Here is a 26,680-nt window from a genome sequence, read left to right as displayed (position 1 = left end):
ACCAGGGTATACGTGCTATCGACTGGGCTAATAATCACGTGACCACCCCTCCCCCGCCGCAGTCAACAGTGGATTCAGGAGCTGCGCTATTCCCATTGGTGCGAAGCGATGTCAATCAACAGTTACATCCTGTCGCGGAGGCAGACAAGCCGAGTGAGCGTTACCCCGCTGAGTCCGTCTCCCGCTCAAGCGCCGACCGCCTCACCAGAGCGGAGAAAATCTAAAAGTAAATGTCCGCTTTCTGATTTATTTCCCTTTCCCTCCGAGGAAAGTTGGGGCGTTTGTGAAGCGTCTCCTGCATCGCTGAGAGGTAGGATGAAACGCTCGGCCCGACGGTTTGATGCTGGTTCCCCCGGGAGGAAGGGGGGATTTTATAGACAGGGTGAAGATGGTGTGAGAGGAGGCGGACAGGATGTTTGTGGTGGGGACAGGAGTGGCTTATCAGCAGAAATGTCTGAGCCCATGGTGGCGCCGAACGGAGGGATTCACCACATTGGGGGGCAAACACGGCAGACTGTTGCCCTGTAAGCGGGGTCAATGGTCCGCGCAAAGTGACAATTATTTGGGCTTGTTGAGATTGTACCTGGAATATGGTGTAAAATCCCGCTCCCCATACTAACACGGGTTATACAGACCAAAGAACAGACTGCTGGAAGAACTCAGTGTGTCGGGCAGCATCTGTGGAGGGAAATGGACCGTCATCATTTTGGGCCGAGACCCTCCCTCTGGACTGAGATTGGACGGGAGATAGTCAGTTACAAGAGATGAGGGGTGGGGATGGGGCAAGAGCTGGGGAGTGGGAGGTGGATCCAGGTGAGGGGGAGGTGGGAAGATAGAAATAGTGACGGGGTGGGAGGTGAGTGTCTGGGGCAACACGGGGCCGCAGAAGATGGAAATTAATTCCATGATTGAGGAAATGGGGATGGGGCAGAAACGTGTCTGAGATGGGAGAGCTGTGAATGTGAAATAATGTAGGAAATGAGGCCGATGTGTCGGGCAGCGTGTGAGGGGCGAGGAACAGTCACCGGGTCACGTGGGAGACCCTCCACCGTCACGTGATCCCGTCTGACCGCAGATCGGCGGCATCTGCGGGTTTGTCTCCGAGGTCCCGCCCCTCCCTGATGACGCAATAAACACTGCGCATGCTCACATTCCCGGGACGGCCAGTGGTTATTTTTCTTTGTTTGCTGAAGCGGGTCCGGAGCGGCGGGTTGTCTGTGGGATCCGGATCGGGAGAGGGTCCTCGCCCCCCGGGGCGGGGGGGTCGGATGATTCTCTGCGGAGCGGGACCGACAAGATCCATGCGGTGAGTACTGAGTCCGGTCCCGACCGATGCTGGGCGGTGAGTCCCGGTAACTTCCCCGAACTCGCGGTCTCACCCCGTTTCCTGGACAAAATCTGCTGGGGTCTGTCCGGGTTGTGAGACCTTCACATCGAACCTGGGGATATTTTCCATGGTGTTTTGTTAAAAGTTGGTTCGGGGAGAAGGGTAAATGCCAAAGCTCCTGTTGCTCTATCTTTGTCATTTTAGTACATAGTAGTATGTACTGTTAATTCAGTGTCTGTGCATTGCTGGAGGGCCGTCAGTGATCGTCATTGATCCCTTCTCCCACCCGTTCCATCTGCTTAATCCCTGCACATCTGGTTCAACCTCTGTCCAGCCTGCAACCCACCACCTCGATGATAAATATCGACAATCTCTCTTCTACCGTTGCCTTCATTGTGAAGTGTTTTGCCTCACGGAGTTATTTCTGAAATCAGTGTTTGTTACCTGGATTGCCAGAGGATTTATTTCATGCAGAATGAGGGAGGATAAAGGCAGTCACTACAATTTTAGTTTCAAAGTTATCAAACGGCCGATGTGTTAATCTTTGCCAGACGGAAACTCCCAGTATTTACAGTTGAGTCTGTTATTTCCTGTTTTGGTCATGTTTGGAGAAGCAAGTTCCCTGTTGCCAGGAACAGCCACAGGATCTGCAGGGAGTGGTGCACATTTTTATCGCTCTCCGGTCATTTCCTCTCATTGAGAGTTAGCGGCCTCGGAAGCAGATGTAACAGACTGATAATGGGGTGGGGCGGATGCTGTGAGCATTCACTGTATCGACTGTATTAACCCTGTGTTGGAATGCAGACAAAACTAATGAATATGGGAATTACATTTGTGCAACGTTGTTCAGGCCGTCACAAACACCTTGTAATCATTAAATAGTTGTGAATCATTTAAAGTCAAAAGAGAAAATGCTGGAACCGTTCAGCAGATCGGGCAGCATCAGTTCTGATAGTGAGTCTTCCACAGTTTCTCTTTCCACAGATCCAATCTGATATACCGAGTTTCCAGCATTTAATTTCAATTTGAAATGAAAAGCCTGTTATTCCTGTTAGCCCACAGCAAATGTGACGGCCAATTGTGCTGGGCAAAATCTCATTTAACAATCGGACAATGATAAAATGCTTTCAGTTTAGCTGCTGGAGACAATGTGAAACGTATCCCAGCCTGCTGGTGACCCACGCCCAGGTTTTCCAGCCCAATATCTGCTCCAGTCAGAGGATTATCAGGTTCCCATTCTGCCACAGGTTGATGCAGGAGTGTCAGCTTTGGAACTCTGATTGGCCGAAACACTGCAGCATGTTATCAGCAGCAAGGGAGACCTGGGAAATTGGTGCTTGGACTGTAATCCCGGTATGTAGACTCCTGGAATATGGAACTGTCAGTATTTGGGATTTGACCAGGTCAGTTTCTCTGTAGATGGGGTTGGATATTCCTCCTTCCACAATGAATCAGAAGTCTCGGGTTGCTGGACATTGGTTGTGGGGAAATCCCTGATGTGGGGACGATGTGCGAGGTAAGTGGTACGTTCAGCTGTGTGACCCTATGACACATTTTGACCCTGGTGAAATGGAGCTTTGGATCGAGCTGCTCAGTCTCATGAGGTGTTGAGTGAGTGTTTCTGGTCTGTGGTCAGATGCTTGTTTCTGGATGTCCTATGGAGTCAATGAGTTCTAATCTGAGGAGAGAATGAGTTCCTTTACCATCCCTCACATGGGGAGATGGCCAGTAAATTTTTGCAGCAGTAGAATTGGACCCAGGGTTCAATGCTCAAAGCGTGTTTGGAAATTACCCCTCATTGTCACCTGTCTGTTCGTCAATGGTCCTGGGCCTGTGCTCAATGGAGTTCTGAGGGACAGTGGGGGTGGGGGTTGTGCTTGTTTAAGGAAACCTTCTGAATGCTGAAAAGCCTGGATACAGTGGACATCCTGGAGAGGACGCTTCCATTTGATGGAGAGTCTGGGATCTGAGAACACAGTCTCAGAATAAAGACACTTCCCTTTAAAATTGAGATGAGGAGAATATCAAGTAAAGGGTGGCTGATCTGTGGAATTTGTTGCCACAGATGGTGGATGAAGCTGTTATTGGGGTATATTTATGGCAGAGGTTAATATATTTATGTTTGTTCCTTGTAGCTTCAGGGTTATAGGAGGAAGGCAGGAATATGGTGTTGGAATGTAAATCAGCCATGGTTAAATGGTGGGGCAGAGCAGATGGATCAAATCACCTAATTCTGTTCCTGACTGAATGATGGCTTCTCCTTATCCCATATTGTTTTGTGATGTGTGAGGAACAAATACAGATTTATTCACTCAGATCATTATATTTGACTTCAATGTTTAAATTCCAGTGTGTTTTACATTTAGGAACATTGAGCAGTAATATTTTGTTCTCCTTTGTGCTGTTAACATGCTTCATTATTTTTCATGTTAAGGCTAGATCTGCGGTGAGAGATTTATTGGAAGAAAAGCCCACAATTGGAAGCAAACCAGAACTGAGGACGAGGGAAAATCAACAAGTGAACCAGCACGAAGACTGAGAGCACCGACTGGAGAGAACACATCTGACTCGGAGATTCCGGTGATTCAGTCAGGAGAAAGTTTGGTGAGTCTCATTTACTCAAACACTGGTCCTTTAGATATTATATACCTGTACAAAGAAAGGTAGGAAATAGTTGGAGTGAGACTGAATGCGCCCACAGGAACCAGTTATGCCTCTATCAGACCCAGTTGTAATCACTCCAGGTCTGGTAAAGTGCTGTCAGTGATCCCTGTTCTTTAAAGCCACTCCCATTCCCTCAGTGTTTGATCATCTCAAGCTCTTGCATCTTCTGGAATAGATTTAGATCACTTCTGATGTTTCCTTGCTTGGCTGTGTTAGGTCAGAATCATCTCAAAATGCTTTGACAATTCCCTCCCTTTATGAGACGCTGCAATTGCTTCGTTCTGTAGTGATTTCAGAAATGTAGAACTACCATGAATCACAGTGACATGTAATTGATTCCTCTGGCTGTTGCAAGCTATAATGATATACTTCCCTAGAGTATATGGTTGTGCAAGCCTCTGCCGAGAACCAACACATCTGATGCCAAAAGACCCAGCACCACATTTCATTCAGTCACAAAAGGCAAAAGCCAATCAATAATTTACATTTACATACCCTGACTTCATCAAATATTTCTACTAATAAATTCTCAGAACCTCTGACCCTGTGATTAAGCAGAAATAGGTTTTGCAACGAAGTTATTTTCCAATTTGACTCTTGTTACAGATTCAGGCAAAAATAAATATATGAGTTAGGCAGGGGGTTATATAACAAACAACACGTTTATTAAATGCTGAAAACAAACACCCCAAAAGTAAACAAAACACTAACGTAATCGGAAATCAGCTGCTGTGCGGCAGCTTAAACAGTTCTTAAAGCGATGTTGCAAAAACAGTTCTTTAAAGTGGTATTGCCAGAAGTTCAAAATGCTCACAATCCATTTAAGGGAGAGACTTTTAAAGACAATTTAAATTCTCTTTCACGTCGTGCTGTTTCGGTTCCCAACATCGAACTTTTCCCACGAAGAATTTACGAAACAAAACGGCTTAAAGGCATTGACCTTTTCCTTTAGAACACCGTTCTCAATCCTTTCTGATATTTCTCAGGGATTAAAACGAGAACAGTCAACGATTTCCTTCCGAATAAGGATCAAACAAGGTCGAACCTGTTTCACCGTTGAAATCGATTTTCTTCGTTCTTTAACTCCCGAACACCGATCTTCACTCTCCACTGATTCTCAACTAGCAGTATTGTGAAGAAACTGCTGGCAATGACCTTTTAAACTTTAGGCATTGGATAAAACTTCATTTTTCAACTGAACTGCGTCATAACATTAAATCACGCAGTGGCATGAAGTCAACATGGTAAATCCAGCCACGAACTGCCCCTCCTCACAGGGAGGGGTCCTCCTTTTATACCCTGTAAAAAAAAACTGTCACATGACCTCTACTGGCAGGAAAATGACGTCACTCCACCATCACAAGACCACTACCTCAAGTCCAGTATAACTTCAACCCCAGTCACATGACAAGGGTACCACTGTCACGTCTCACGAGTACGTAGCACTCTGTACCAAAGGGATGGGTTATATCTGTACTTGAGATGAACGAATCTCCTGCAGCTGCCGGGGTCAGTTCAAGCTCAGTCGTTGCGGGACGGCAAACAAAGTGTTAGGGCAGTTGATGGTGCAGTTGGGATTATGTTCAGAGAGACTGTGGAAGGATCGGTTGTGGACAGGGAATCATGTAGTCAGTTGGATGGGTTGAAATGTGTTTACTTCAATACAAAAAGTATTAATAATAAGAGTAAATTACACATGGTTTAGAACACGAAAGGTGCATGTTATCACCGTTACACAGACTTGACTGTTACAAGGGCAGGATTGGCTGTTTGATGTTTCAGGGTTTAGTTGTTTCAGAATGCAAAAGGAGGGGGTAAAAGGGGGTCAATTGAGACTGCTTATCAGGGATGGTATCCTAGCAACAGAAACGGAGGACGTCATGGAGGGACCATGTTCACACAGCGTGAATGAAAGTCAGAAACGGGAAGGGAGTAATCTTCATACCTACCCAAAAGTGACTGGGATAATGAGGAGCAGATTACTTGGCAGTTTTTCGAAAAGTGAAAATGCAACAGGGTTGCTGTCATTGTTGACCTCAACTTTCCTGATGTTGATTATATAGATATAAAATCGGCATTTCGATGGTGAGTGGAGAAAAGTGTAGGGGAGGTGCCAGAGATAATTTTCCACAATATGTGACAGTCATGCACCGACATTTGGATCGACAGAGTTTGATTAGGAGACACCATGGCATTGTGCATGGGAATTTGTGTTCAACAAGACTTGCTATAGTTTTTGAAGATGAGTGTCATTGAGGGCAGCGGAAAGGATGTTGTACATTGAGCTTCAGTAAAGCCTTTGACAATGTGCCAAATGACAGCTTGGTCTGGAAGTTAAGATCACATGCGGTCCAGGGTGAGAAAGTTAGATGGATTCAAAATTGCCTGGAAGGTAGCAAGCAAAGAGTGACGATTGAAGGTTTTTCTTTGAAAAGAGGCCGCAAGACTGCTAGTTGGGACATTTGATATTCGTTGTTTGATAGCAATGATTTGAATGCGAATGTACAAGGCTTGACTTGTAAGTTCACTGATGACATAACATTAGTAGATGGTGTTCATGATGAATATTATCATTGCTTATAGGGGATCTAAATGCGCAAAGGAGTGGTAAATGGATTGTAAAACAAAGAGGAGCGGCAATGGTTTCACGCAGAGCTTGGTGATGACGTGGAGGGACCTGCCAGAGGAGGTGGATGAGGCAGGCACAATTGTATATTTCCAGAAGCAGATAGATTGAGGATGCCAGGAGGAAATGGGGCTAAAACAGAAAAAGAGGAGCAAATCTGTGGGCACAGTGGTTAGCATTTTCTCATCGGGCTGAAGGGTCTGCATTTGTGTTCTGCTGCTCTGTTACTCTATCAGTAGGATGCGCCACATATCACTGGACAGACATGCCGACAGACGGGGAATGGTTGGTCCCTAAGCCAACTCTTGCTCTGATACAGGGGATGTAGGTTCTGTCATATTTTCAAAGAAATCATATCTCCGACTCACTGTCTGCTTCCGTGTAATTCAGATAATCACCGGCAGGTGGAGCATTTCTGCACCGGGACCAAAGAGTAAACAAAAAATCAACAACCAGGAATCGTCAGTCGGATTCAGAATGACTACAGGTATGATCACTGGGATCTTTATGATTAAACCTCTGTCGCATCTGTGCACAATCGTTCCGATGAAGTATCTTACACAGATGCTAACGGGCACAGCAACAGGATCATTGAATACCTTGGTAAGAGGTCTTGAGTAATCGATCAGTCCAACAGTTCCAGCGCAGGGACCTGACACTGATAATGGTGGAATGACTCCACTCACCAGGCAAAGCTTCACCTGAGTGAAAGGAGCCGGAGACCCTGAATCCAACTATCATTTATAAAATTCAGAGACAGGTGATAAGAGCTTTTCCAGAATTTCAGAGATTGTGTGATGACACAACAGTTCAGGTTTTAGTCGGGTAATTAGCAACTCCCCCCTTGATTTTCTTGACTGCTGCGCAAAGGAGATGAAGTGAGTTTCCGAAATCCGTTTTCTGTAGCCAGGCCGAGAACATTGCCAACGTTTAGAATTGCTGAGGATCAGGAGATAGCTCATTATAGGTAAATTTGTGGTGTGTTTCCGTGTTTTAATACCCCAATGAATGTCCGGGCTGTGGACAAATGGTGAAAGTTATTTTCACAAAAGACGTTTAATGAGCTTCAATGTTGATACAGCACAGGAAATATAAAAACAGCAAGAGACAAACATAATCAAAGAAGGTTCACATTCAGCAACACAGTTCCACTCCAAATCTGGTCAGCCGGAGTCTCGACTCCATTGATTGATGGCACTGTGTCTATTCTCGCTGGAGTTTAGAAAGGTTAGGGGCGGGGTATCTCATTAAACCCTTTCAAATGTTGAAAGGCCTAGACAGAGTAGATGTGGATCGATGTTTCCTGTGCTGGGGAAGTCCAGAATAAGATGGCACAGCCTCAGGATAAACATTTAAACAGTAATTTCTTTAGCCAGAGGATGGTGAATTTGTGGAACTTGTTACCACAGGCAGCTGTGGAGGCCGAGTCATTGGGTGTATGTAAGGCAGAGACTTGTAGGTTATTGATTGGACACGGCGTCAAAGGTTACGGGAAGAAGGCCGAAAAATGGGGTGGAGGAGGGGTAAAAGGATCAGCCATGATTGAATGGTGGAGCAGATTCGATGGGCCAATTGGCCTAATTCTGTACCTATGTCTTATGATATTTTTGTGATTCATTTATTGTGAATCCTTGTTTTGCTGAGCTCTAAATCACTCTAGTTTAAATTGTATTTCGTCATTTATTTCAGGTGGGAAATTAAATTGGGTACAGAAATTACTCAAGAGGTTGTCACTAGGCAGCTCATCGAGTGTGGATGATCGGGACACCGGAAACAATGCACCAGAGCAGGGTGAGACTGAGAGCAATGTCCCAGTTGAATGCAGTCCGGCCGCAGAGGAGGGTGAGCAAAATCAGCTCAGAGACAGTGACGTCAGAGACACTGGAACCAGCACAAGTGAGGCGACTGTCTGTCAACTCGGAAGCTCATCAAACATGGAATTGCCATGTCTCCAACAAGGAATGGGTGAGTGTAATGTGAGGGTGATGTGTTCTCAGAATGTGGTATGGAGGAGGGTAAATGTGAGGTTTTGTTGGAGGTTGAGAAACATAGGAGAGGGGAAATGTGTGGGTGTGGTACATGTGGCAGTGGGGCACCCGTGTCCCCACTACAGGAAATGTACTACCTGTTTCAAGGATTTCCAGGATGTGTATCGGACGAAATGCAACTGTTCCGATGAGGAGAACATTTCTGGGATATGAATTGAGGGAAGTGCATTCGGCAGGATGGACACAGGATCACTGGGAAGCGAATTTCATTGAAAGCCCCAGAAATTATTCCCATCCTGAATTGAAAATGGTGTGTGGGTGAGGTGGGATTGGTTCGTTTCTGGCACAGCAGTCGTTCTGGTAAAGCAATTCACAGAGCACTGCTGGGTAGGTTTTGTGGCCAGTCTTAGGGAAAGGGACATATGTGTACACGTGAAACGTCACTAGTCAAAGATCGCCAGCCAGTTTAAGCCTCATTGCCATCTGTCTGCTATGGGGAAGATAACTATGAATCCAGAAGTTTAGTTCCCAAGCATGTTAATTTTCTCTTTCAGACTCCCATGTGGGACCTTGGCAAACACACGACTAGTATCCAAGTAGGCAATATCCATGTGTAACTTCATCCATCACTTTTGTCACCCCCTGGAAGAAGTGAATCAAGTTAGCAAGATGCTATTTCCCCCACCCAAAGCTTTGCTGCTGATCCCTAACCCACCTCAAACATTCTCTCTTTCATACTCCCATGGGACAGAAGATATAAAAGGCTGAAGGTGTGTACCACCAGCCTCAATGATAGCTTTAGTTCTGTATTTATAAGACTATTGAATGGTCATCTACTATGTTATGATTGGCTCTTAATAATAATAAGACAATTTTATATATAAAATTATAACCGTACATTTTGCAACTAATAACCAGTCACTGACGTAACCAGAATATACTTACAGAAAGGCAGAAAGGATGCTGTTAGGTTAGGAAGGGATTTAAGGATCAACTGATAATAAATGATGTAATTCCATGTCGAGTCTGGAGGAAAAACAGAAGTCTTTTATGCTTTTATATTGACTATGAAAAAAAATTGAACATTTGACTCTGTCCCTCATTCGTGGTTAACAAAACTTCCTAAAATATACACCGAATACTTCTGAAAAATCTACAACATCTGACGAAGCATTGACGTACAATAATCACCGACTAACAACTGCAAAGGAACAAAAACAGTTATCAAAACAAATGTACGCATTTTCTTGAGCGAAACGCTAAGCCTGCTATGGTTTTGCCTGGCTTTAAACCCGCTCTCTAATTTACCGAATCGGAGAAAAACAGGAAAACATGCATTATAGCTTGACGCACCTGCTATAGGGAATGATTTGAAAATATTCACTGTTGCATCTGTAAAGCAACTAATTCAAATAACGGAACTAATTTCGAAAGATATAAACATTAGCTTTAGACGAGAGAAGTATAGAACATAAACATTACGAAAGATGCAGTGGAGCTTGTAGTATATGACAGATCATCATGAATCAATATAGCAGATACATGAATATGAAAGATGTAGGTATATTTAGGATATCAACAAGCAAAGGAGATAGATCACCGCGTGATAAAGAGACATCATTCAACAGAATTTACTTCAGGGCTAAAGAATGTCTGCCAAACAGAGCTGAATAGTAACAACATAACAAGAGCAATAAACACGTTCGCTCTGCCTATATTAGCGTATTCCTTTGGCATAACACCTCGGTCTGAAACTGATCTGGAAAGCTTATACATATGCTCCACTCCAGGACAGTACGTTTGTTGTTTTTAACCTCCTTCAGTATAGGTTTGGCTTTACACTTGGGGTCATTGTCTTGCTGCAAATCAAATATTTTCCCAAGTCGCAGTTCTCCTGCAGACTAAATCAGGTTTTCTTCCAGGATTTCCCTGTATTTTGCTGCATACATTTCACCCTTCACCTTCACATGACTTCCAGGGCCTGCTGCAGTGCAACGTCCCCAAAGCATGATGCTTCACGGATAGGACAGTCTGATTTTGATGATGTGTAGTGTTAGGATTACATCAAATATAGCATTTAGTCTGAAGGCAGCGCTCAGTTTTGGCTTCATCGACCTGAGAACATTCAGGGTCTCCCACATGTCTTCTGGCAAACTCTGTTTTTTTTTCAACAGCGTCCTTCGCTTTGCCACTCTGCCATAAATCTGTGACTGGTGAAGCACCCAGGTAACAATTGTTGTCTGCGCAGTCACTGATGCTTGCAACTCCACCACAGTTATCATAGGTCTCTTGGTGGCCTCCGTCACCAGTCTTCTTGTTGTAAGCTCACTCAGTTTTTGAGGACAGCTCCTCCAGGCAGATCTAGGGCTGTACCATTTTCTTTCCATTTATTGATGATTGACTTAATTGTACTCCAAGGGCTATTCAGTGACATGGAAATTTCTTGTATCAATCTCCTGACATGTACTTTTCAATAACCCTTTAACGGAGTTCCTTGTAGTGTTCTTCTGTCTTCGGGGTGTGATTTGACTCGCCAACAGTTGAAACTTCCAGTTACATTTGTAGTCTTACTACAATCAATTCAGACATCTTGACTGCACACAGGTGTCCAAAAACAGATCTCAATTTAAATAATAATGTGACTTCTAAAACCAATAGGCTGCACCAGTGCTGACTTGCTGTGTCATATTAAAGAAAGAGGAATGCTTACGCAATCAGTCATTTTCTGTTTTATATTCAGAATTAATTTTGGTCACTTTACAGAGATCCTTCCACTTTGACACAAGTCTTTTTTGTCACCCGGTTCGGATATCGCCCAAGTGCGGAGTGAGAGACACTGACGCAGGTCAATAGTTCACAGATTTTAATGCAAACAATATTACAGGGAAAAGAAGACAATAAACACTAGGCCAAAAAGGGCAGTTGACTAAGACTTTCAAATGGAAAACGAAGCCTGCCCTGCGGCTGAAAAAAGCAACTAAATATAAAACTAATACCGCTAGTCTTCAGACCCAGTTGACTCGACAGTTCAATTTCTCAGGTCGAATGCAAGCAGGCAGCGAAGAATTGTTGAGTTCAACTCTCGACAAATGCTACGATGACAAGTATTGAGTTAAATACTATCAAAATGAAATAATAATTAACTGCCATGCGCATATTCACAAGCGCATGCCGTATCTACTGCGCTGCTGAATCCGTGTTCTGACACTTTTATGTTCATCAGCGTCAAAAAAGCCACATTAATGCCACTATGATTGAATGTTGTAAAACAATAAAACATAAAAAAACATGGAATATAGAAATCTGCAGCGCATTACAGGTCCTTCAGCCCACAATGTTGTGTTGACAATGTAACCTTCTCTAGAAACTGTCTAGAGTTGCCCTACAGCAGAGCCCGCTATTTTTCTAAGCTCCATGTACCGATCTATGAGTTCCTCAAAGGACCCTATTGTGTCCGCCTCTACCACCGTTGCTGGCAGTGGAATCCATGGTCCCACCAGTATCTGTGACATCTCCCGTACCTCCTACTTCCAAGCACCTAAAACTATGACCCCTCGTGTTAGCCATTTCAGCACGATCAATGCCTCCCATCATCTTGTGCACCTCTATCAGGTCACCTCATCCTCCGTGGCGGCAAAAGGAAAAGACCAAGTTCACTCAACCTATTCTCATAAGACATGCTCTCCAATGCAGTCAAAATCCTTGTAAATCTCCCCTGCACTCTCTCTACAGTATCCACATCCTTCCTGTAGTGAGGTGACCAGAAATGAACTCAGTACTCCAAGTGCGGTCTGACTGAGTTCATATATAGCTTGGACTTTGTTTCACAGGTCTTGAACTCAATACCACAGGTGATCAAGGCTATCACACCATACACCTTCTTCACAACACTGTTAATCTGCACAGCAGCTTTGAGTGTCTTATGGACACAAACTCCAAGATCTCTCTGACCCTCCACACTGCCCAAGGGTCTTATCATTAATATTATATTCTGTCTTCAAATTTGACCTGTGGGAAGATTGCTGAGCCTCTGGCGATGGTCTGTTTCGCAAGGTGCCATTTAACTATCTGATAACAGCCAGGTGACATGAAAGCTTGACCAGAGTTTAAGTGCTAATGATTTTCTTAAAGTCGTACAGGAGAAAATGTAGTGGCTCAGGAGAATATGTCCGCGATGCTGTGTGTGTGTGTTTGGTGCAGGGTGGGGACGGGGAGGAGGTTGGATTGCATTGTTCAGGATGTCACAGTGCTTCAACATAGAATCAAACCACATATTGCCTGAAGCATCATTACCAGGTGATGTTAAACTGAAAGGAGATGGTGAGAACAGGTGTGACAGCGAAATCTGTGTAATCCATTGATGAGAGGAAAAGATGTCCCATTGGTCAGCAGAAAAGCTTCAACCCACCCTGATGTAACAGTTGTCCATTACTCAACATAGCGCCACCAGTGGTAGGAGAACCAAAACAGTGGGCGCAGTCTGCTCAACCTGCCTCGCATTCCATTGACACATCATTCCCGGTCCAAGACACCGGATTCGCTCATAAAGGGGAATTGTCTGCAATATAGCAGGCAGAGTAGATACCCTGGGGAATCCCGGCGCAGTGTACAATCCATGGAGAGATCGGAAATGGACATTGTCTGACTGTGGGTGGATGGGCACAGGTAGACCAGGCCATGTCAAGGCTTCAGTGGACAGGCCCAAGATATTTGGAAGTGTTTTCCTCAGTATAAAAGCAAAACAATGTTCTCCTTTACAGCTCAATTAATGTCTGAACCTCCTGTTAATTTTGTTTGAACAGAGCATCAAAATCGAATCACACCTGTCCTCAAAATGGCACAAGGAGCGGGCATCGGAAGAGTTCCAGTGCAGTCAACATCGGGAAAGGTCACGGGTATGTCGGTGAATTATTTTAATTTATAAATATTGCCTTGACTCTGTGTCTGGGTTTAATTCAATATCGTCAATTTCCAAATTATTTGTGAGGGGACTGAGCAGAGACAGATAACATTTCTGGGGGAAGCACAGTCACACGTGGACAGGGTACAATTACTGTTTTCTTCCTGCTTCTCTCGCAGATTGTGATGCATATTAAAACAGTGAGTGTTCTAGAACACAAGACATTCTATAGATGCTGAAAGTTTTGAGCAACACAAAGTCACACAAAATATTTTCGGAATTCACTAGGTCAGGCAGCATCCATAGAGAGAAATAAACAGCTGACGTTTCGGATCAAGACAACAAGGAGTAGAAATGTGGCAATATCTAGAATTTCTGTCCCCTTCATTTCCAGTCCCGATTAAGGCCCTTGGCCTGAATCGTCGATTGTTTATTCTTCTCCATACATGCTGTCTGACCTGCTGAGTACCTCCAGCATTTTGTGCGAAATCCAGAGATTTGCTGAGGAAGTGGTTGACCAGGCAGGCAGACAGTAACCCAGAGCAAAGCGGTGGTGATGGACAGTATCAGGACAGTGATGGTGATGGGTTACTGTATTCTCAGGAAGAAGCGAGCCTTTTCAAATAGAGAGGTATATTCCCAGGTACACAAAGGGCAGCCTTCAATAGATGGAATTATGCCTCTTCAGCACCGGTATGCTTCTGCTCTTCCCAGGTCTGCGCCCATTTCACCACCCCCAACTCCCCTCCTAAATATATATATATATATATATATATATATATATATATATATAAATTTCGGGCTGTTTGATCACTTGGTGCATCATCTTTAGGTTCCAGAGAGAAAGTTGCTGCCCAATAATGCTCCTCATTTTCCTTCACAGGTCGGAGCTCAGCGATCACCGAGCTCCTGGCAAGCTGGGACGATTCGCAACTGCTGCAGTTGACGGATTTCTACTGGGACAGGCTGGAGCAGGCGATGGAAGGAGGGGTGCACCGAGTGAGCCTGGCGTTAACGGCCGAGAATCAGTTCAGCGGAGAGGAACATCGGGTGAGTGGGAGAGAGAATGGGTTTGAATTTTCACACATCACAGGACTGATGGGTGTCCGATTTCTGACTCATCGGATATTAAATTAAAGAAACGAACAATTGGAAAATAAATACTGTACATGCAATTACAAAACAAAATGTGAATCTGAACCGGTGATAGAAAGAGGTGAAAATACACGGCAGACTGGTGGGTAGCTGCTGAATGTTAAGAGTGAGCAGCAGCTGCATGGACTTAGAATAGAGGAGATGAAGTGGAAATATGCCAGGATGTTTCGCTTTCGGAAGTCCGTGCAGCGTGACAGCAGGATGTCACTGAGAACTAGGGTATCATCTGTGTTCGCCACAGAGCTCGAATGTGTTCTGTTCTGGGTGGAGATGATTGTTTCACTATCTGTAACTGCAGACAGTGTGAATCGGGGAATACTGCCATGTTGTAATGTGTAATCACTGAATAAACCACTAGAAAAGGCAAAGGAAAGGCATCAGGTGTCAGCTGGTAATCCGCTGTCATGTTGGACACTGGCGGACTGAGGAGATGAATCACATCATCATTTCTGCATATACAATCTCAAAGATGTGAATCTGAACCAGTGATAGAAAGGATTGAAAAGATCCCGCGGAATGGTGGGAGGCAGCTCAATGTTCAGAGTGAGTTGAGCAGGAAACAGTTGTGTGGGCTTACAGTATTAAATGGAAATATGACAGGAAGTATCATTTTGGAAAGATCGTGCAGCATGACGGAAGGATGACAGTGAGAATGGGGACATCATCTGTGAATGCCACAGGAGCTCGAGTGTGTTCTGTTTAGGGTGGAGATGATTGTGTTAGAATCTGTAATTGTAAACAGTGTGGATCGGGGAATACTGCCATGTTGTAATGTGTAATCACTGAATAAACCTCCACAGGAAAAGGCAAAGGAAAGGCATCTGGTGTCAGCTGGTAATCCGCTGTCATGTTGGACACCGGCGAACTTGAGGAGATGAATCACATCATCTTTTCTGCAAATTCCCTGTGACTGCTCACTCTGTTATAAAAACCTTCCTGAATTCTTTCTTCATCTGTAATCAATATTTTCTGATTTCTGTTTTACACCGTCAAATTCGATGAGGAATTATTTATGGATTAGGAGCCACGTCAATGAAGCGGGTACAGACCAGCCAGGATCTCATTGACTGGTGGACCAGATTCACGGTGAATGACCCTCCATGTGCTCTGCACTCAGAATGTACAGTCCATGTCCAGACAGGATCAGCACCCGTCCGGGTGACTGTTCAGTGTGATCCCGTTACAGAGCACATCACTTACTTCTCATTCTCTGTGTGAATCTGTCAGTCCCCAATATGTTCACTGTTACTCTTCACAGAAAATCTCTGATCTGGCTGATAAGGGAGAGCGGGCAGACAGTTCTAAACTCCTCCTGAGCCTGGTGATGGAGAAAGGCTTCCGCGCCCAGAGAGTGATGTGGAAAACCTTTGTGAAAATGCGGATTGGTGTCCCAAAGTTTGACAAAATACTGAAAGAAATACAGGCACATGGTGAGATAATATCAGAGTCTAATTTAATTTTCGAATCAATGCTAACATACTAATAATTTGAGGAATTGAAATGTGTCCAATTATGTTAAATCTGAACAGGTTGTGTTCCGGTCCATCGACCCGTACCGGAGATTCCCAGGGAACTGAAAGGTAAGTGAAGAAACCGCTGTTTCCACCGAAGGTTGATGTTGTGTAGGGCCATGCCGTTGTTGAGCCACGGGGATTTGATCGGGTAAATATTACACCGTGACACAGCGCACAGTGAGAAAAATATTTGCTGGATCGGGGGTTTTCACAGGACATTATGAGGAACAACTCAGACAGTTGGTGACTTTGCTGAAAGGGATCACTCCTCTGTGTATCAAAAGATGTTAATTTTCAAATGGTACCAGAGAAAGTTTTCAAACTGCTCACATTTCTTGCACCTGTGTTAATGCTTTTCCACTCTACATTCAGAAAATAAAACCCCTCCGTTTCCCTGCACTAAGGATTTGGTAATTCTCGACAATTTCCATGCAAACTTGTTCTTCACTGTTCTTCATGCTGTTTGAAGGAACTGTCACGGCAGTGAAATTCCCAACCCTATTTCTGAATATGAAACAGATTCTCTCCCTGATTATTGAAGAACATTATTTCTACCACTGTCACATTCTCTAAACAGTTCAAAAATCAAAGTTTCTCAATTGATTGGAAAGCCCAAACAGGGTCCTGACACACTGTGAGACTCCACACACGCCTTACAGGGTCCTGACACACTGTGAGACCCCGGACACCTCTGACAGGGTCCTGACACACTGTGAGATCCCTCACACCCCTGACTGGGTCCTGACACACTATGAGACACCACACACCCCTGACAGGTTCCTGACACACTGTGAGACACCACACACCCCTGACAGGGTCCTGACACACTGTGAGACACCACACACCCCTGGCAGGGTCCTGGCACACTGTGAGACCCCACACACCCCTGACAGGGTCCTGACGCACTGTGAGACCCCGGACACCTCTGACAGGGTCCTGACACACTGTGAGATCCCTCACACCCCTGACTGGGTCCTGACACACTGTGAGACCCCACACACCCCTGACTGGGTCCTGACACACTGTGAGACCCCACACACCCATGACAGGTTTTGAACATACTTTGAGATCCCACACACCTGAATCACCCACCCACAGCGCACATTCTGATCAGCAAAGCCACTTCTTTATATTTTGAATCAGTGACGGTGGGAGGGGAGGGGGAGCTGTGATTCTCCGACCTGTTCCTTTGACATAATGCGCACTACCCTCTTCTCTGTCTCCACATGCCACATCGACACTGGGGATTAAAAGCTTCTTCCGGAGGAATAAATGACAGTCGTGGGAGTTAGTCCAGTACGGGTCAGTCGGGGGACTGTAAACTACTGTAAATACTTAGCTTGACAGGACAATTAATGTGGTAATGTGATGATTAGTGTTTACCTCAACCAGGCCTCTCTGACCAGTCAGCGTTCTTTTAATCGAATTTATGATTACAATGCACGAGCATCCATTGATGTATCCAATTAATGCAATAGATTTGAAATAACTCCTGTGAACTTAAACACCGATTTCTGAGTTGAGTCATCTAAAATTTTGACCACTGTCTGTTCCCATGGAAGATGTTCAACAGAAACACAAGGAGACTCTGCGGGCACAAACTGAAACACTGAGAGTGAACACGATCCTGATGAGGGAGAAGGTGAAGGTTTTCCAGCTGGTTGATCGATACGCTGAGCTCACGGTCATTTCTACTGTTCGAGATCGGACACTGGTGGAACATGAGCTGCTGGCAAGAGGCAGAGACCATGAGGAGTGGAGAGAAAGCCATCTCGGCGCACAACTGGAGAAAATCAGGATGCATCAGCTGTTCCAGAGCAGCTTTTCCCGGAATAACTCCACATCTGGGAGTTCGGCAGCAGTGGCCGGAGTCCCGGGAATCGGGAAAACAACAATGGTACAAAAGCTTGTTTATGACTGGGCCACGGGGAAAATATACCAACAGTTCCATTTTGCCTTCAGTTTCAAATTCCGGGATTTAAACTCCATTAACTGCAGAACAAACCTGAAGGAACTGATTCTGGATCAGTATCCTTACTTTGGGAATTTCCTGAGAGAGGTCTGGAAGAACCCAGAGGGATTGCTGTTTATATTCGATGGCTTGGATGAATTCAAACACAGAATCGATTTTGCTGACAGTCGGAGAGATACAGAACCCAAGCACCAGTGCCCAGATCCCGAGTGGTGGTGTGAAGTGTCTGACATTGTGTACAGTTTAATCCAGGGCAAGCTGCTCCCAGGGTGTTCAGTGCTGGTGACCACCCGCCCCACTGCGTTATATTTATTGGAAAAGGCTGAGATCAGTGTTTGGGCTGAAATCCTGGGATTTGATGAGGAGGAACGGAAGGAATATTTCATCAGGCATTTTGAAGATCAGACGGTGGCAGCGGCTATTTTCAAACACATGAAGGATAACGAGATCCTGTACATTATGAGCTACAACCCCTCCTACTGCTGGATCCTCGCTCTCGTACTGGGCCCCTTCTTCACACAAAGAGTCAGGGACCCGCAGCGAGTTCCGAAGACCATCACCCAACTGTACTCCTACTATATTTACAACATCCTGAAAAACCACGGCCGTGAGATTGAGAGACCCCGTGATGTGTTATTCAGGGTTGGTCAGATGGCCTTCAGAGGAGTGTCCGAGAGGAAGATTGTGTTTACAGATGGAGATTTGATCAAGTTCAATCTGCAGCCTTCCCAGTTCCTGTCCGGGTTCCTGATGGAGCTTTTGGAGAGAGAGGATTCTGCCCGGAACGTGGTGTACACATTCCCACACCTCACCATCCAAGAGTTTGTAGCTGCAGTCGCACAATTCCTGAATCCACATCCCGGGGATATCCTGAAATTCCTCACTGAAGTCCACAGCACGACAGATGGGCGATTTGAGGTATTCCTCCGTTTTGTTGCTGGTCTCTCCTCCCCAATGACAGTTCGGGGACTGGAGGAGTTTCTGGGTCCATTTCCTCATCAAACAACCTGCCGGGTGATTGACTGGGTGAAGGAGGAGGTTAAACGCCAGATTGGAAACACATGGAGTGAAGCTGGTAAAAGGAGCCTCCTGAACACATTGCACTACCTGTTTGAGTCTCAGAATCGTGGACTGGCCCAGGCCGCACTGGGATCTGTGGAAACACTTTCCTTTGGTGGAATGACACTGACCCCGATTGACTGCGCGGTCCTGTCTCATGTCATCGGACTCTGTGATACAATAAAAGAGCTCGACCTGCGGAGCTGCCAAATTCAGGGTGAAGGAATCCAGCGGCTGGGGCCCGGGCTGTACAAGTGCCAGGAGTTGAGGTAACTTGATTTATCTCTCACTCTGAAATGTGAATATCTTACATTGAGATTTGGGTAAATTTGTAGTAAGTCAGATTGTGAAGAATTGTGACAAATGCCCAGGGGATCAGTCAGTAATTCCCCAAGGACGGGAGGGTTCTGTGGTTCCTTGTGATGGGATGTTGGAGACTTCATCAGATCAGTGAACAACAGCCATTGGTTTAATGGTAGTAAATTACAGGAATGGCCGTGTTTCTCGCTGCCTGTGACACGTCCATTGACAATGTTCCTTCTCACTGTTACTGATACCCAGACTGACACTGACTGCAGCAGGTGGGTCAGAGATTCACACCCCCTTCCCGGTGAGGGACAAGAGACCGTCAGCAGACTGTCCCAGTGAGAAGGAAAGAAATACCATTGTGAGATTGTCCTCCCCTGCCCTTCCCCGTGTGTGATATCACCATCATTCCATCTGTGTGACTGTGCTCAATACCAGATACCCAGACCCCATGGGTACATCTCGTCTCCCGATTCTGGGCCTCAGTTCTCTCATCGCCAGGCTGATCGATGTCGGTCTCACAGATTCTGGCGTCGAGGATCTAGCCTCCGCTCTGAGTACGAACACATCACTGATGGAGCTGGACATGAGTGAGAATGAACTGGGAGATGCAGGAGTGAAAATTGTGTCTGCGGCTCTGAGGAACCCGGAGTGTAAAATACAGAAACTGCGGTAAGTACCAGACTGTGGGAGATTGTGTTTACAGTCACTGGGTGTCTGACACTGAACATTAGTGTGATCAATAATTGTGTTACTGATTAACACTGGGGGTTTGTACCGTCTCCTGTCTCTCTGTGTCCTTCACCCTCACTCTGTGGGTCACATATTCTGATGCCAAAGATCTCGCCTCCGCTCTCAGTACAAACCCGTCACTGACTGAGCTGGACCTGAGTAATACTGAACTAGGAGATTCGGGCGTGAAACTGGTGTCTGCGTCTCTGAGGAACCCGGACTGTAAAATACAGAGACTGTGGTAAGTACCAGCCTGTGGGAGATTATGTTTAAATTCACTGGATGTCTGACACTGAACACTAATGTGATCAATGGAAACAAATAAACATAGAAAACGTACAGCACAATGCAGGCACTTCGGCCCACAAAACTGTGCTGAACATGTTCCTTCCTTAGAACTACCAAAACTTTACCCATATCCATCTATTTTTCTAAGCTCCATGTAGCCATCCAGGAGTCTCTTAAAGAGACAGCCCATTCACGCATTCAGTACTCTCTGCGTTTAAAAACTTACCCTTGACATCTCCTCTGTACTGGCTTCCAAGCTCCTTAAAACTGTGCCCTCTCATTCTAGCCATTTCAGCCCTGGGGAAAAGCGCCCGACTATCCACATGACCAATGTCTCTCATTATCTTGTCCACCACTATCAAGTCGCCACTCATCCTCCGTCACTCCAAGACAAAAGCCCAAGCTCACTCAACCTATTCTCATAAGGCTTGGTCCCCAACCCAGGCAACATCCTTGTAAATCTCCTCTGCTCCCTTTCTATGGTTTCCACGTCCTTCTTATTGTGAGGCGACCGGAACTGAGCATAGTACCCCAAGTGGAGTGCGAGTAAAGTCCTATAAAGCTGCAACATTACCTTTCGGCTTTTAAACTCAATCCCACAACTGATGAAAGCCAATACACCGTATACCTTCTTAACCACAAGGTCAACCTGAGTAGCAGCTTTGGGTGACCTGTGGACTCAGACCCCAAATCCCTCTGATGCTCCACACTGCCAAGAGTTTGACCATGAATACTGTATCATATTTTGCCTCTCCAGATGCTCATAATTCCTACCTCTCATGATCTTCTCCATCAACTTACCAACCACTGAAGTAAGACTCACTCGCCAATAATTTCCTGGGCTATCCCTACTCCCTTTCTTGAATGAGGAAACAACATCCGCAACCCTCCAATCCTCCGAAAACTCTTCTGTCCTCATTGATGATACAAAGATCATTGCCAGAGGCTGAGAAATCTCCTCACTCGCTTTCCACAGTAGCCTGGGGTACATCCCGTCTTGGCACGGTAACTTATCCAACTTGATTATTTCCAAAAGCTCCACCACATCCTTTTACTTAATATCAACATTCTTAAGCGTTTCAGTCCACTGCAAGTCAACCCTACAATCGCCAGGATTTTTTTTCCGTCATGAATGCTGAAGCAAATGATTCATTAAATACCTCCGCTATTTCCTTCGGTTCCATACGCAATTTTTCATTGTCAAACTTGATTGATCTTATTCTCTCACAGCTTATCCTCTTGCTCTTCACATACTTGCAGAATGCCTTGGGGTTTTCCTTAATCCTGCCCACCAAGGCCTTCTCATGGCCCCTTCCAGCTCTCCTAATTTTATTCTTAAACTACTTCCTGCTCGCTTTATAATCTTCCAGATTCATATCATTACCTCATATTTTGAACCTTTCATAAGCTCTTCTTTTCTTCTTGACTAGATTTACAACAGCCTTTGTGCACCATAGATATTGTACCGTACCATCCTTTCAATGTCTCATTGGAACGTACCTACTCAGAATCCCACGCAAATATCTCCCGAACATTTTCTACATTCCTTTGCTATGTTTCCCCGAGAAAATCTGTTCCCAATTTATGCTTACAAGTTCCAGCCTGATAACCTCATAGTTCCCCTTACTCCAATTAAATGTTACCCTAACTTGCCTGTTCCTATCCCTCTCTAATGCTATGGTAAAGGAGATAGAATTGTGATCACTATCTCCAAAATGCTCTCCCACTGAGAGACCTGACACCAAGCCAGGTTCATTTCCCAATACCAGATCAAGTACAGCCTCCCCTCCTGTAGGCCTCTCTATATATTATGTCAAGAAACCTTGCTGACAAAACCTAACAAACTCCACCCCATCTAAACCCCTCACTCTAGGGAGATGCCAATCAATATTTGGGCAAGTAAAATCTCCCACCTCAACAACCCTGTTATTAATACTCCTTTCCAGAATCCTCTCCCTATCTGATCCTTTATGTCCCTGTTACCTTTGGGTGGTCTATACAAAACACCCAGTAGAGTTATTGACCCCTTCCTGTTCCTAACTTCCACCCTTAGAGACTCCATGGACAATCCCTCCATGACTTCCTTTTCTGCAGCCATTAAACTATCTCTGATGGACAGTGCCACTCCCCCACCTCTTTTGCCTACCTCCCTGTCATCTCCGAAACAATTAAAGCCTGGCACTCGAAGTAGCCATTCCAGCCCCTGAGCCATCCTAGTCTCTATAATGGCCACCACATCATAGCTCCAAGTGCTGATCCATTCTCTAAACTCATCTGTTTTATACATGATACTCCTTGCATTAAAATAGACACATTTCAAACCGTCAGTCTGAAAGCCTCCCTTTTCTAACACATGCCTATCCTCCCTTTCGCACTGACTCCGAATTTTCTCTATTTGTGAGCAAGCCTCCGTTTCTTCTGTTACATCAGTTCGGTTCCCTCACCCTAGCAATTCTCCCCAGTAGCCTTAGCAATCCCTCCTGCCAGTGCATTGGTCCCCCTGGGATTCAAGTGCAACCCATCCTTTTTGTGCAGGTCACACCTGCTCCAAAAGAGCTCCCAATGATCCAGAAATCTGAAATCCCTGCCTCCTGCAATGGCGACCACATCATAGCTCCAAGAGCTGATCCACGCTCTAAGCTCATTATTCATCATACTCCTTGCATTAAAATAGACACATCTCAAACCATCGGACTGAGTGCCTCCCTTCTCTATCACCTGCGTATCCTCCCTTTCACACTGTCTCCAAATTCTCTCTATTTGTGAGCCAACCTTCCTCTCCTCCATCACATCAATTTGGTTCCCTCCCCCAGCAATTCTACTTTAAACTCTCCCCAGTAGCCTTAGCAAACCTTGCTGTCAGGATATTGTTCCCCCTGGGATTCAAGTGCAACCCGTCATTTCTGTGCAGGTCACACCTGCTCCAAAAGAGCTCCCAATGATCCAGAAATCTGAAATCCCTGCCTCCTGCTCCAATCCCTCAGCCACGCATTATCCTCCACCTCATCCTAATCTTATTCTCGCTGTCACGTGGCACAGGCTGTAATTCCGAGATCTCTACTTTTGCGGTCCTACTTCTGAACTTACTTCCTAACTCCCTGTAGTCTGTTTTCAGGACCTCTTTCCTTTTCCTACCTATGTCATTTGTACCAATATGTACCACAACCTCTGGCTATTCTCCCCCCCACTGCAGGATATCTTGGACACAATCTGAAACATCCCGGACCCTGGCACCTGGGAGGAAATTACCATGCGCGTTTCTATCCTGAATCCACAGGATCGCCTGTCGTATCCCCTAACTGTAGAGTCCCTTATTACTCTTCCTTTCCCTACCATTCTGAGCCACAAGGCCAGACTGTGCCAAAGACGCGGGCACTGTTGTTCCCCCAACACCCCCCAGGCCATTTACAGCTCCCCCCCCTCAGAAATACTCAAACAGTACTACTTATTGTCAAAGGGTAAAGCCACAGGGATACTCTCTGGTACCTGCTTCTTGCACTTCCCTCTCCTAACTGTAACCCACTTCGTCAGTCCCCCGTGGCCCCGGTGTGACCACCTGCCTGTAACTCCTCTCTATCACCTCCTCACTCTCCCTGACCAGACGAAGGTCATCGAGCTGCATCTCCAGTTCCCTAACTCGGTCCCTAAGGAGCTGCAGCTCGACACACTGGGCGCAGATGTTGCCGTTCAGAAGGCTGGGAGTCTTCAGGATCTCACACATCTGACACCGAGCACAGAAAACCAGCCTCACACACATACTCTCTGTCTGTATTGTAAACAGATAACCTACCTCGCCTCGACCCTTTATCGCCGAAGCCCCGTTGAGCCAAAGCCTTCCTACTCTGTCTCCCGCTCGTCTGACGCTCGCTCTGTAAATCTGTCCTCCTTTTAAACTCTTCTCGCTGTTCTCACTGGCCGACTTGCACAGCCGTGCTGAAGAAAAAAATCAGTAATTGTGTTACTGATAAACACTGGGGATCTGTACCATCTCCTGTCTCTCTGTGTCCTTCACCCTCACTCTCTCTCATCTCCAGGCTGGACGGTGTCGGTCTCACAGATTCTGGTGCCGAGGATCTCACCTCTGCTCTCAGTACAAACCCATCACTGATGGAGCTGCAACTGACTGGTAATAAACTCGGAGATTCAGGAGTGAAACTGGTGTCTGCGGCTCTGAGGAACCCGGAGTGTAAAATACAGACACTGTGGTAAGTACCAGACTGTGGAAGATTGTGTTTACAGTCACTGGGTGTCTGACCCTGAACATTAATGTGATCAGTAATTGTGTTACTGATAAGCACTGGGCATTTGTACCGTCCCCTGTCTCTCTGTGTCCTTCACCCTCACTCTCTCTCATCTCCAGCCTGAGGGATGTCGGTCTCACAGATTCTGGTGCTGAGGATCTCGTCTCTGCTCTCAGTATAAACCCATCACTGATGGAGCTGGACCTGAGTAATAATGAACTGGGAGATACAGGAGTGAAACTGGTGTCTGCGGCTCTGAGGAACCCGGAGTGCAAAATACAGAAACTGGTGTAAGTACCAGGCTATGGGTGATTGTGTTTACAGTCACTGGGTGTCAGACACTGAACATGAATGTGATCAGTAATTGTGTTACTGATAAACACTGGGGATTTATACCGTCTCCTGTCTCTCCGTGACCTTCACCCTCGCTCTCTCTAATCTCCAGGCTGAATTATGTCGGTCTCACAGATTCTGGTGCCGAGGATCTCGCCTCCGCTCTCAGTACAAACCCATCACTGACGCAGCTGGACCTGAGTGGTAATAACCTGGGAGATTCCGGAGTGAAACTTATGTCTGTGGCTCTGAGGAAACCGGAGTGTAAAATACAGAAACTGGGGTAAGTACCAGACTGCGGGAGATATTGTTTACAGTCACTGGGTGTCTGACACTGAACATTAATGTGATCAGTAATTGTGTTACTGATAAGCACTGGGGATTTATACCATCTCCTATCTCTCTGTATCCTTCACCCTCACTCTCTCTCATCTCCAGGCTGAAACATATCGGTCTCACAGATTCTGGTGCCGAGGATCTCGTCTCCGCTCTCAGTACAAACCCATCACTGACGGAGCTGAATTGGGGATTAAACTGGTTGACAGATCGATCTTTCCCCGCTCTCCGCCGCCTCATACTGAACCTCCCGAGTCTGAAGTGGATCGGGTGAGTGTTTGTGTTAATGTTCAATGTGAAAAAATATCAGCGGATCCTCGGGTTTTCTGCTGATATTTGTCTGTGAGTGTTGTTAAAACATTAACCCCGGTCCCCTGTTACTGACAATGTTGTGTAATCCGTTTATTTCATCTTTATTCTCCCATCTGATTCAGGCTGGGATCGAATCGGTTCAGTCGGACCGGGCAGAAGGAACTGAAATCTCTTCAGGAACCCAAACCCAGACTGACAGTGGAGCTGTGAACATCTGAATGTGTGAACATCCCCGCCCGCGGGATGGCAACATTTTGGCCGATTCTCCGCCCTCCCCTTTAACACCCACCATCCCCTTTAACTCACCTTCCCCTTTAACTCCCCCTCTCCTTTAACTCCCGCTCTTACCTTTAAGGGGCGAGCGCCAGGGGTAATTCCCAACGGGTTTAACAGAACCATCGCCAGTCTCGTGCTCGGTGACATCGGAAGCGGTCCACTGTGAGGTATTTCCGCCTGTTGTCCAGCAGCGCAGATTCAGCTGGATGTGTGAATTCGAGACTCCCGCATGTGAGATCCCGGGGAATTACACAGACAAAAAGAGACCGGGGTCAGGGGTTCCGTCTGGGACACCGGTGTCCCAGGGTGGGATTATCCCGGGAGAGAATCCTTTTGCTCCCTTGGCTGAGGATGGTGCATTCGGCAGCCTGGTCGATATAATGATGTTAAATGGACAAATCCATCGGCAGTGACCCTGGATCTGCAGCGATCCTGGACACGGCCCTGAAGTGTGATTTTATAATCATCGGTTCCCCGGTGCAGTGACGGTGAGAAACGGGACTGATTATTCAAACTGTCACTCGTTGTCGCCGGTCAGTTAATTGCGTGTGACTTTGAGAGAGTCGGGAGCAGCTTATTTATTCCCGCAAGTCAGCAGCTCACACATTGTTTAATTTACATTTCCCATGATGAAATCAATAAACCGCTGTA

At 45.8% G+C, this 26,680-nt stretch overlaps 1 protein-coding gene across 3 annotated transcripts; it reads left to right on the top strand.

Moving 5' to 3' along the window:
- The first annotated feature begins 1,167 nt into the window (after positions 1-1,167).
- Positions 1,168-26,680, top strand: LOC132389601 (NACHT, LRR and PYD domains-containing protein 3-like). 3 transcript variants are annotated; one of them, XM_059962084.1, is made up of 16 exons: positions 1,168-1,306; positions 3,762-3,931; positions 7,008-7,104; positions 8,307-8,582; positions 13,408-13,500; positions 14,389-14,555; positions 15,919-16,090; positions 16,190-16,240; positions 17,737-19,474; positions 19,950-20,183; positions 20,371-20,484; positions 24,566-24,736; positions 24,892-25,062; positions 25,218-25,388; positions 25,544-25,711; positions 25,876-26,680. In XM_059962084.1, exons 3-16 carry the CDS (start codon positions 7,095-7,097, stop codon positions 25,961-25,963), a joined length of 3,624 nt encoding a protein of 1,207 aa, XP_059818067.1. In that variant the 5' UTR covers positions 1,168-1,306; positions 3,762-3,931; positions 7,008-7,094; the 3' UTR covers positions 25,964-26,680. The 3 variants fall into 3 exon arrangements, with proteins under 3 accessions (XP_059818067.1, XP_059818068.1, XP_059818069.1); XM_059962085.1 differs by lacking the exon at positions 20,371-20,484; XM_059962086.1 differs by lacking the exons at positions 19,950-20,183; positions 20,371-20,484.

This window comes from Hypanus sabinus, unplaced genomic scaffold (genome assembly GCF_030144855.1).
Source record: "Hypanus sabinus isolate sHypSab1 unplaced genomic scaffold, sHypSab1.hap1 scaffold_61, whole genome shotgun sequence".
Lineage (NCBI taxonomy): Eukaryota > Metazoa > Chordata > Chondrichthyes > Myliobatiformes > Dasyatidae > Hypanus > Hypanus sabinus.
The sequence above is the reverse complement of the archived record's forward strand: the minus strand, read 5'-3'. Positions and strand labels throughout refer to the sequence as shown.